This window comes from Candoia aspera, chromosome 2 (assembly GCF_035149785.1).
Source record: "Candoia aspera isolate rCanAsp1 chromosome 2, rCanAsp1.hap2, whole genome shotgun sequence".
NCBI classification, from domain to species: Eukaryota; Metazoa; Chordata; class Lepidosauria; order Squamata; family Boidae; genus Candoia; species Candoia aspera.
In genome coordinates this window covers 160493856-160506513 of record NC_086154.1, presented here as the reverse complement: position 1 = coordinate 160506513, position 12658 = coordinate 160493856, and the positions used below count along the sequence as shown (strand labels likewise).

The window sequence follows — 12658 nt, the reverse complement described above, 5'->3', positions numbered from 1 at the left end:
TGCTCCCCTCTGGGTGGTATTAGATCTCCCATTACTTGGATCTCATTACATTTTATATTTCTTTATTGATACAGATATTTGTAGATTAATGATATTATTATGATTTTATTCATTTTAAACTTTTTTATTGTGAACCGCCCAGAGTCCCCCGTATGAGGGAGATGGGTGGTGATAAAAATATGATAAATAAATAAATAAATGCCATCTTTGCACTTACTCAAATCATAGCTCCCAGAGTTGCTTTTGAAAAGGGACTGTACATTTTGGAATTTTTATTTAATAATGAAATATTTTAAGACTATAACTAATTTCTCCATTTGCACTTGGAATTGTGTTCAGTTCAGAGGTATTTTTGAAACTACTGATTTTACAAAAAAAAAACTCATGAACCAAAACAATGCCTCCTAGTGTCCAGTTTCATTTAATCACTTAATGTCATTAAATTTAAGAATTTTAATTTAATTTAATTTTGAATTTTGAAGCAGTGTTTTTAGGTAATTTTTTCCATTTGGAATTGTAGAATGCAGTGATTACTTCTGACATGACCGAGATGATCTTTTCCAATAGTCCGGAACAGCAGCTCTCAGCTACCCAAAAGTTTCGAAAACTTCTCTCAAAAGGTGAGTGCAAGAACACTAGAGAAAGTTGCTGCTCTTAGGCATGTCCCCTGGGTTTCCACCCAAGTTGTTCTTTTATTACTAGCAGTTACTATACATTAATAGGATGCCAGGTATGGAGCCCAGGAGTACCAGTGCCCAGAGAAACCTCCCTGGGTGCTCATCAGACTCATTCTCATACAACTTCTTACATTAAAAAAAAAAGATTAAAAACATTGGGTAGCTGGCATGCTGCAAATGTAGTGCGAACCTCCAACAATATCATTATTTTTGGGAATGCCTATGATCCCTAAATTTTCCTAGAAAAATGAATGGTGAATGGCTGCTTCCCTGTACTGTTTTTGGAAATGTCTAGGAAACAGAGAAAGGTAACTAGAGGTCATAGGTCATGTCCTGGTAGAGACTGAGAGTTGATAAATAGCATTCTGGTAAATCAGTGCCTTTTAACTGGTAGATCTGTACAGCAATGTGGATTCAGAGGGCAAAATGTAACCCGGAGCATACATAGATATGCACATTGCACCTGACTGAAATAACTTAAAGCAGCTGCATCTTTTTCTGGTCTTTTGAGGCTGGTACAACTAGTTGCAGCTGCATCCGGCTCCTAGGAAAAAATACATTTGGCTAGGTGTTCCTAACAGGTTTTCTGTATGCATCCCAAAATACTTTGCCCTTCAGATCCAGATCACTGCATAGCTCTAGCAGCTGGTTGTTCCACCCCAGGTGGACAGTGCGGGTATATGCTCCCCAGTAATCATTTTGCAGCAGAACCCACAACAGGTTTTCAGAAGAGGTTGTAGGCCTATTATGGTAGCAAGTTAACAAGGGGGAATAAATTTAGATCACAATTTGAAGTAGTTCATCTTTTATATCACTTTTATTGATAAACATTTATATATAGGCAGAAGCAGTGATTTTAATCCTAAATAACATTATATTTTAATTTCCTGCTCCATTCATCATTCATGATGTATGAATGTATGCATGTATACTCCTCATACTTTTGACGCTATACTTTTGGGTAGTCAGGTCATAGAAAGTGCAAAGTGGGAAAGAAGAGAATGAACTTGTGCACAAGCTGTACATAGAAGTGGCAGATGCAGATTTCTCTGCATATGGAGTCTGCTCTGCTCTGCTCTTTTTCTACAAGGGTAGACTTTATATAGACCTCTAGCTTATCCAGTTTTGTAAAACAATGTACATCCAGGGGTCCAGTGTTCCACAGCGGAGGAAGTTTTCCTTACCTGAGTTGCTCCTCTCACTTGCCCGCAGAGGAGGATCAAAACATACAGTGTCTCTGATGTGGGGAGGAAGCAGTCTTCCCCTTACTCCTCGGCAGCAGCCTCCCTTCCAGATTACCCCAGGAACAATTCTTGGCTCGACAGCAGAGTCAATAGATTCCACTTGTGCCACCTCTGCAGGTGAACAGAACTCCCTCAATCCCCATGAGGAGCTGAGAGACCATGGGGTAGGAAGGGACTAAGCCTAGAGACAACGAGCAGCCAATCCCCCATCCCACGACCAAGCGATCGGCGTTTCATCTGGACTTCTGCCATTGGATGCACCAGGTAACCTTGGCAGAGCTCTCCCCACCCAGCCCTCATGGCCCATCTTCCCCAGCAGTAAAGGAGACTACCCTTCTCCCTCATGGAGGGCCTCTTCTCTGTGTCACAAGTGAGGCAACCAATATCTTGAGGGAGAGAAAAGTTGCCACCTTGATGGGTGTAGACTGTATCTATTCTTTTCAAGTAAATATCCAACTGGGGAAGGGAAAACACAGGTTCCTATTTATTTTTCATTTTGCATCCTTCTATATTCTGAAGGAGTTTGTCCCAAAAACTGGAGGGGAGGGCTGCTTCCTTTCACAGTAGCAACATGCAAAAGCTTTAGTCCTGCCTGTCAGACTGGGAGGAGCAACCCAGAGGAGGATTCCCCTTTATCCACTGAAGGAAAAGGACATTCATGGTAATTGCAAGGTTTTGTCTGCTTTAAGTCGATTTCACACACCATCTTTGTTGTTTCAGTTCTTGTTTCATAGATCACTTAACACTCAGAACATCTTTTGTAGTTTTCCTAGGTCCTTTCTCATCATACACCCTTCTTTTCTAAAATATTTATGTAAACATTTCCTTAACTCTGTAACACAAGATGAAGATTCAAATGCTAGTCCTGGTCCTTATTTATACTTACAGGCAATGTTTAATACCTGATCACTAGCGTACTGAATACAACCAGTTGCTGCTGTTAGTTTATCATAAGGTTTTTTTAAATTATTATTATGTCCACAACCTGTCAAAGCCCCCTCTCCTCAAAAGCAATATCAGTGCCTATCTGGGATTGTTTTCACGGCTGCTTTTGCTGAACTAACTGGACAGGATGGAACTGAAAAACTCAAGGGAATATTCAGATTGGCCTAGAACAGAGATACACCATTCTTTTTTTCTGGTCCAAGGGCTGCAGTTTGTCTTTAAATAGTATGCCAGAGGCATATATTCATTTACATTTAACTATAGTTAATTGAATCAGAAATGGAAGGGGCCCCTGAATCTAAGCCCATGCTCTGTGCAAGTTCTAAATTAAAACATCCCCGACAGATGGCTGGGTAGTCTCCACTTGAACATTCTCAGTGATTGAGATTCCTTCCTCTCTTGGTAATTGATTCACCTGTTGCACTGCTGTTATCTTAGGACATTTTTATAACATAAATGGAATTTACCTTCCTGCAACTTAAATTCATGGTTCTATTTGTATTCTAGAATAACAGGGAACACCTTCCATGTGAGATTTTTCAATGAGGCTTTCCTATTTTCTCCTAAATATTCTCTTCTCAAGACTTGATTTTGTACAGTTCCTTCAGTCTCTCTTCATAGAACTTAGTTTTTGGTCCCTTGATCATCCTCATCACTCTTCCCTGAACATGTTCCAGTTCCTCTGAATCCTTCTTAAAATGTAAGGCCCAGAATGAAATGCAGTACTTGAGGCGGTTAGACCAATGCAGAATGATTTCGAAACTATAATCCTATTGATTCAGTCTAAAGTATATTTTGCCTTTTTTGCAGTCATATCATTATGTTGACTGAAGTTTGGTTTGCTATCAACTCTACAAAGTTCTTATTACCAAGCTTGGTATAATCCATCCTGTATTTGTAAATTTGACTTACATTTCTTAAATGAAGAACATAGCATTTTTGTTCATTACATTTAATTCTGTTATTTTCAGCCCATTTCTCTAACCTATCAAGGTTTGTTTTAAAAAATTATTTCTCTCTTTTAGTTAGGATATTAACTATCCCATCCAATTTTGGGCCATCTGTAGATTGAATAAGCATTACCACCACTGCCTAAATCAAGTAATTAATAAAAATAGCGAAAAGTTCTAGGCCCAAGACTGATTCTTGTAACACTCTGCACAGTGCATACATCCAGTTGATGAGAAACTGTCAAAGAGCATTCTTTGAATATGATTTTCAAGCCAGCTGTATGTGTATTTTATTAACTGTCATTACATCAAGCCCACACCGAACTGCTCTGCTGCTCAGAACATCGGGAGGTTATCAGGTTGGTTGTTTGGTTTTTGCTTCCAAGTCAGTTTTGATTCTGGTGAATACACAGACATGTCAGTTCAGTTTTCTAGGCAACATTTTTAATTGGTTTGCCATTTCCTTCTTCCTAGAGTTAAGAGAGATTGACTGGCCCACCTTTAACTAGTAAACGAAACTGGCTCTCTACTTTGTGGAACATTTTGCTGAAAAAAGGGTATAATACATCTACAGCATTCCAGCAGTCTACTAAGGCAGTTACCCAATTAAACAGTGACTTCTAATAATTACCACATTTTTTTCAAAGTACTCACAGATGGTATCCTTGTGACATGTTTTGTAATCTTCCCAGATATCAGTGTCAAACTGACTGGTTTGTAAGTTCCCTTCCACTTTTTCCCCTTCATCAGCTTTCCAGGATTTCTCAAAGATAAAAAGATTTCAGCAAAGTTCCTTTCCTAGTACAGTATGTAATTCATCTGGCCCTAGGTATTCCTGATCATGGTTCAATCCTGCTGGTTCATCATGCCCATTCAAACACATACAGTATGTGGTACTGAAGAAGACCAAGCAAAATAGAAATTGGGTAACCTTGTCTTTTCTGCATTACCTGCCAAATTTTTTCCACTTAGTACCTTTCTTTCTTTTCCTTATATATTGTATATAACTCAATAAGATCTTTTTTGTTATTCTTAGCATCCTTCACAAACTCTGAAGTTCAGCTTTCCTGAAACCATCTCTATATTTTTGGCACAACTTTATGTACACCTTGATGACCTTCCTTCTTTCCAACCTCCATACATTTTATTCTTTGTTTTCAGATTCTCACTATGCTTTTTGATTGCCATATGGGCTTCTTTTTCTGTCCTCCATTTCTTATTTATTGGAATTGTTTGTGATTGTGCTTTTAGTATCTCCTTTTAAAGAAACTCTCATGTACCTTAAGCTCCTTCTCCCGTAAGCTCCTTCTGCCACAGGATCCTCTTGATTGTTGCTCTAAATTTATTAAAATCCACTTTTTGAGGTCCGAAGTATGTTTTTGACTACAGTCAACTTTAGTTTCCCTTAAAATGAAGAATTCCATCATTATATGATCACTCTCCCCCAATGTTCCTGCTACCTCCACTTCCTTAATTGAGTCTTAATATTTGAGGTTAGAATCATGCTAAGGAAAGCTGATCTTCTTGCACCTTCCTTCACCCTCTGAAGGAATAATCTGAGACAAGTCAGGAATTTGGCTAGAACTATGCTTGGCAGAGTTTGTCTCTCAGTGGGTGATTTGGATGATTAAGTCCCTCCCCCTCCCTTTTTAAAATATCTTCAATTTGGTTTTGGAAACACTTTCCCCATCTTTTCCTTCTGTGGGCAAGCAGTAATTGACACTAACAATAGTACTGCTTTTATTTGTTGCTGCACTTATTTTAACCCAGTTGTTCTCTATACTGTTGCTAGATTTATTCACTTGAATTTCTGAGCAGATGTGGACTATTCTCCAGTCATGTATTTAATATTTTTTCCCTTTCTGTTTCCAAAGATGCTCAAGACAAATGGTACAGTAGTAAATTAAAAACAACACAATGAAAAACTTAGGCTTAAAATATAAAATAAAAACATATTGAAAACATTTCAAAATGCCAAATAAAAAAATGTTTCTTGGCACCTTACTTTTCTACATTCTTGATCCATCTTTTCTGGATTTAATTTTAGCTTATTTCTCATACAGTCTGTTATTGTACACAAACTATACTCAAGGGTACAAACTGCTTCCTTGGAATTACTGCTGGATTCTGGATGACTTCATTGAGTAATTTACTCATTTGGATAGATCTTAGCAACTATGCTGTTACTGAGGGAGAGCAAAATAGCTGGTATATCAATAATATTCTTATACTGCAATGGTGGGCATCATTTGAAGAGCTGAACTCAGCCTCGTGACCTTCTAAATGGCTGCAGGAGTCTATCTGGTAATGCTGTTGACATTACCTGAAAAAGCATGGCCAAACATTTTCAGCCTGTTATTTGGCCTTTGGTGGAGATCTTAAAGGTGGGTATGAGAGTCCAAGTTTTCCTAAAAGCAGATTACTCCCATTCCCATCCTGAAAACCTCCTAAATAGGCTAAAACCATACTGTTGAAATTTGCCCATTTACCTCTGAATTTCAGTAGTGTGATATGGGTGTTTGAGGGCCACCTGCAGGCTACAAGTTTGCCTACCCCACTTTAACTATCATCTGTGATTAGATAAGACTTATGAACAAAGACAGAGATTGCTCCTGGCTTAAGGCTGAATCCAGAAAAACAAAGAGACTACAGTACTTTAGGACAAATTTAATCAGCATTTCCTCCCATGATAGTCTATTAAATTCAGCCTTAAGGCAGGACTATTTTTATACAGTTATGAATAGCATGTCAGTTGTGTCCATTCCTTAACAGAAATGTGCATACTTTAGCTATATCAAATAGTTTCGTCTAGTATAATATACAAGGGCCCTGCTGAACTATATAGGGAAATTCCATCTTGTTCAGAATGCTTTGGTTAGGCTGCCTTCTGCCTACTTCTTACCATCTTTTTCTCTGCTTCCCCTCCCCCTTCTCCTTTTCATTCTTCGAGTTGTGTCCTTCCCCTCTATGGTACCCTTAAAAGCCCCTTCAGGGTCCTGTCATCCTTCTCTATTCTTTCTAGCTCCTCTACGTGCTTACTGGCCAGTTCAAATCTCTTTTTCTGTTTTTTTCCTCTCATTGCTCTGCTCACTGAACATGCTGCGTATCTTGTATACCTGCTATCTTTTTATTTTTTTAAAATGTGGAGGTCAGAGATTTTATGGGAAAAGGGAAGTGTTGGCAGCTGGAGATAAAAAAATACCCATCTTAAAGGACTTGAGTTCCTCGGTGATGTCTGCAAGGACCATCTTGCTGCTCCCAATTCTAAACATTTTGGAATAAGGTCTGTCAAATAAGATCCTGTCGTGTCAAAGATTAATATTTTCCAGTTGGTATACACAAGCAAGAATAAGAGGTGACAGTGGAGATCGAATTTGAAAAGGCCATATGACCACGATAAGGATAACCTACATGAATCTGACTGAGTTTTAAGAGCTTCCTGAGAGACATTTTTCTCTGCCCCTCTAAGGAATCTGAGAGAAGGATTTTTAAGGGAACTTGCTTCCTTTAAGCAGGACATTTACAACGCTTCCTGGGTTTTTCTGTTGACCAAATGTAATGTGTTTTATCTTCTGCTGCTGTTATTTTTAACCAGTGGTTACATTAATCCAGTTTTTACCAACTTCTTGTATGTACTTTTAATATTTTATAGGATTTTTTAATATTGTAGTTTATCTTACTATCTATTTTATGTTTGGCCTCACTGAGTGGAAAGGCAGGAATACATATAATTAATAGCAACCACAGGTTATTTATAAAAATTACACACACCTGTAGTACACAGAGATGAACTTAAAAGAACTCCACTTTCATTCCCTTAAGTTTGCTTCGGTATAACTGTGGGAAAATAATAGCCTTTGACATGATAATTATCTTATTTGATAGAAAAGGCATATTCCATTTTTCATCTAAAGTACCTTGATTAACTAGTTGTCTCATTTTATACCTATTCCTGCCTCATCTGCCTTTTTATGGAGGCTTTCTGGAAGGTGAGTTAGCCATAGATTTAACCTCCATGTCTGGCTATCTTGTAACTAAATGTAGGCAAACCCTACTGTTGTCATACACAGACCATGATGTTGTGATACTAGTAATAATAGACTTATTTGTGGTGGTTGCTAAATTAAACTGGATTATTGATAATTACAGTGAGGTGCAGTGAAAGCTAATCAAGTAACATTAAAGTGAAGAACACTTTTATAAATAGGAAAGTGCCTGGCAGATTAGGGCACAGGAATGGAACATAAAGATCTCTATGTGCTTCCCCCCAAAAAGGACTGCTGCATTTCAGCTGCATGCCTTCTGTCTCAGTATTTGCAGTACATAACAACAACAACAACATGTTTATTACAGCCCTAAGGCCAGATACAATAAAATTATATAATAGCAACAATTTTATATACATACATACATACATACATACATACATACATACATACAAAACAAACAAACAAAACAATTAGTATAATACGATCTAAAATTAAGAATGAAAATACTAAAATAAATTGAAATAAAATACTATGTTAAGAAATTCTAAACCTAAGTGATGGTGCAGCATATTGTGCGGATGGGCAACCTGGTAGGATATTTTCGGGTCCTTGTCCAAAATAAGTACCATTAGATAGAAGTCATTCTCCCTGCCTGGAAATTTCTTCAATAATGGATATATAAGGATCTGTCTAGAGTCCTTATATAGGGAACAGCATAACAACATATGGCTTAGGGTTTCTGTTGAGCCGTCACCACATGGACATAGCTGAAGGTGCATAGGAGTACCCTTGAAACATCCAAAAAGGACTGCTGAGGGTAGTGTGTCCAGCCTGGCTAAAGTGAAAGCTTTACAAAATTTCAAAATTGTGATAGATGATAGATAAGAAGCTGGAACGAACCCTTCCGGAAGAAAATGACAGATATTGGGGTGTACCACTTTACTTAAATTTGTTTGGAGACTATATCCCAGATTCGTTGTTTCAGGGTGGTGTTCTAGCATTATCCCAATGAGCACAGACTTTCCATAGAGAAGCCCAGCAATTTAATTTTTTCTAAGGCTTTTTTTTAGCCAAGATGACTTAAAATGATCTCTAAATATTAATGGGGCTAAACCTAAAGGCAACAGAATTAAGTTTAGCCAGAAGGTAAGAAGAAGGAACCATGGTCTGGCATCCAATGAAATTATACCTATTCCTACCCATAGAATGGCATTTTTAATACTTTTTGGTACCATCAATATGGCTCTAATAAACTTACTCTGAATGGTTTCAATAATAATAAACTTTGCAAGGGAGCAGATTTGAGAACCACAGAGAAGCTGAGGGACTACCTTAGCTTGAAAAACCTTGCAAGCTACAGGAATATAATAGGCTCCTTTTGAATAACAAAGATTCCTCCTTTTTGTTGCTTTCTGTCATTGGACTAGAAATTGGGGAAGTGTCTTCCTCCTACAGTCACCTATCCCTCCCATGTGCTGCCTTTTTTTAAAATTGTTTTTCTTCCTCCTCTCTCACTGCGGAAGACAGAGAATCCTTCTGCAAACGCTCTGTTTCCAGAGCAGTTCAGCTAGCTAAAGTACAGTTCTAGCCTACTCAGGTTCCAACCATTCCCAGTTCCACACATTTCTTTGCCTGTTTGTGTTCATCATTAGATGGGAGGAGGGGATATGACCATTGTGAACAGGGGTGAGGACTAGTTTCTCATTCTCCTTGCAACTACTCCAGTGGCAAATTCCTAGTTTTGGGGCAGGTGCTTGCGTGAAAGAAAATAAAAATAAGGTTAATTTAGGAAATAAAATAGTGATAAAAAGGGCTCAGCTATTCAAGTCTGTTTACAGCTTACAGTCTGTAGTGTACTTTTCTCTATTATGGAGAAAGAGCCAGGCAGGTGAGAACAGGCCAGAGATGGAGGAGAAAGAAAACTGAACTGAGAGGGAAAGGAAGGGAAGAAAGCCTGGAGAATTTCAATCTACCCAATTGGAGGCCTGTTACCTAGAGACGTGCAAAGTAAGTCTTTTAGACGAGGGAAGGAAATAAAAGACAGAGTCCCTCTGCTAACCATCTCTGCATCTGTTGCCCTAGTATCGATTGGTTTATAGGTGCAGAAAGCCAGTTCATTAAAAGTTGAATTCCAAGAAGGGATATGTGTATATACTGTATATGTGTGTATGTGAGAGAGAGAAAGATGGGGTGATGTATAATGAGTATACAGGTTGTTTAAAACCTTTAACATGAATCTATCTATGTACTTTATACTAAATTGTATCATATATTTTATAATTAAAATCAGTTAAAATAAAAGATGGAGGGGAGAGAAACTATGCGTTTAACATTTAATTCATAATTAATTTTTACATTCCCCTGCTCCCTTTTTGGGAAAATAGCATGTGTTTCAAAAAGTGATTCAGGCCATATCTTAAAAAATGGTTTTGCCTTTATGACAGACCATACTACATGTATATCTATCTGCCCAAACATTAAATGCTTCATATTTAAAATGTAACAGCATTATTTTAATATATTTGTATTTTGTACCTTCTCAAACAGAACCAAATCCTCCTATAGATGAAGTTATCAGCACACCAGGAGTTGTTGCCAGGTTTGTGGAGTTCCTCAAACGGAAAGAAAACTGCACATTACAGGTGTGTTTTGCACATGTGTGTTCTTCTTTTCAGTTTGTAAAATGCATATGCATGCATAATCAAAAAAACAGAAACTCGCTGAAATCAAAGTACTGTTTGATAGCTCAAAAGCATTGAGCATGGAGAACTTAGCGGGTTCAGCTTTAAATTTTTACTTTTACAAAGGACATTTTCTCAGTTTACTTCCACTCAGTTAAGGTTGGGAGGAGACACCTGCTGTGAGCGCTAGTTTTTATTCCTTATTTCTTTGCTGACAGTTGTTTATCCCCCAAATGAATGCATAAATAGCTAAATACATAAGTAAACTCATCTTTAACAATAAACTTTAACAACGCTTCCTTTAATGTGATGTCACAACATCATTCCCTGTACTGGTGGGATGCTTGTATGCAAAATCCCTTGAGCTTAAATTAAGGTGGAAGACAGTTTATCAAGGCATTTTCTCACTATCCATTCCTCTAATGCTCCCAAGGATATTAAAACTAATGTATCTTTCTTATACTACTCTTAGGACTCTATATTTTAGACTCATACTATTTCTTAACCTGTTACCTTGGTATATTTACTGGAGAATAGATCTAATAGATCTCAGTAACGCTTGATGCTGCATAAACATACCTACCACAAAGCTACAGAAGTGGGAAGTGTGAGTTTGTTGCATTTCATATTGCATTTTCGCTAGAGTTCTTTACACAAATCAGTACAAAGGATCAGCATTAGCTCGAACTGATACTAGTTTCAGACAGTTTGGTCTGTGAACCTTGTAATGCTCTTCAGGTGGCAGGCTAAAGACTAAGGGCTGCTTTTCCCCTTCCCTGAGGCTTCCTCTGTTATTAGCACTTTCTGTCTGTCTCTCTCTAAAGGGATGCAAGCCCAATCTCAAATATTTTTAGTATCTATAATTCAGTAGATTTACTACTGTACTACTGTAATGTAGTAATCTATCATTGCACCCCAAGATTCTTACTTTAAAATAGTGGGCTTTAAGTGGTCAAATCTTTTTCTTTCTCTTACTTTTATTTGTTTTCCCCATATTAACCACTTTGTATATGTGTCTTGTGCTATGACTTGATTATAAAAAACATAATGTGGGTTTGATGATACTGAAGGTAGATTATCCAAATAGCGGGTGCTGTTCTCCAAATAGCGGGTGCCACTCTTGCAATGCTTCGGAAGACTTCTGAGGCCTTCTGAAACTTCAGAAGAAGGCCGTGCCTGCTGTTCTCCAAATCACACACACAGTTCTCGTGATGCTTCAGAAGGCCTCAGCAGCTCATAAGAATAGCACACCCAAATTGGAGAATGGTGGGCACAGCCTTCTCATGATGCTTTGGAAGGCCTCAGAAGCTTTCCGAAGGCTTTCCGAAGCATTGTGAAAATAGAGCACACTGTTTGGAGAAGGCGCAAGCAGCCTCAGAAAGAAGGCCTGGTGTGGCCAGCAGCTACCTCACATAGGGCCAGGTTGGGCGCACCTTGTCAGCAGGAGGAAGGCGGCAAAGATCAGCTGGGTGTGGCAGGGCCTGCAGAGCGCAAGGCAGCTGGGGCTTTGCACTGGGGCGGCTGGCCACGGCATAGGGCTTGAGGCAGCTCTCCTCGGCAGTGGTGACAGCACTGGGGCTGAAGTAGAAGCCCAGGGGCAGTGGCAGCCAACTGGTACTCCTGAAGGCCCTGGACTTCTACTTCAACCCCAGTGCCGCTGTCGCCACCAAGGAATGCCATTGTGTAGGGCTGCCAAAGGGCAGAGATGGGGAAGATGGGTTGGGGGAGTTGTACTCATAAGTGCGGGCACTGTAACGGCTCTAACTTCAGGGACTGGGTGTAACTTCAAATGGTCGCTGAATGAATGGTCGTTAAGTGAGGGCTACCTGTAATGTGGGGACGCGGTGGCGCTGCGGGTTAAACCGCTGAGCTGTCGATCGGAAGGTCGGCGGTTCGAAACCGCGCGGCAGGGTGAGCTCCCGTTGCTCGTCCCAGCTTCTGCACACCAAGCAGTTCGAAAACATGCAAATGTGAGTAGATTAATTGGTACCGCTTCGGCGGGAAGGTAACGGCGTTCCGTGAGTCATACTGGCCACATGACCCGGAAGTGTCCTATGGACAACGCCGGCTCCAAGGCTTTGAAACGGAGATGAGCACCGCCCCCTAGAGTCGGACACGACTGGACTTTACGTCAAGGGAAATCTTTACCTTTACCTTTTACCTGTAATGTGA

The 12658-nt window shown here is 39.2% G+C and overlaps 1 protein-coding gene across 2 annotated transcripts in view; it reads left to right on the top strand.

Moving 5' to 3' along the window:
• KPNA1 (karyopherin subunit alpha 1) overlaps window positions 1-12658 on the top strand; it is a 60831-nt gene that overhangs the window by 25025 nt on the left and 23148 nt on the right. For both annotated transcript variants that reach the window (XM_063294630.1, XM_063294631.1), the window contains exons 4-5: window positions 521-620; window positions 10353-10447. In XM_063294630.1, the coding sequence (XP_063150700.1) occupies window positions 521-620; window positions 10353-10447 (195 nt within the window). The remainder of the gene's footprint in view (window positions 1-520; window positions 621-10352; window positions 10448-12658) is intronic.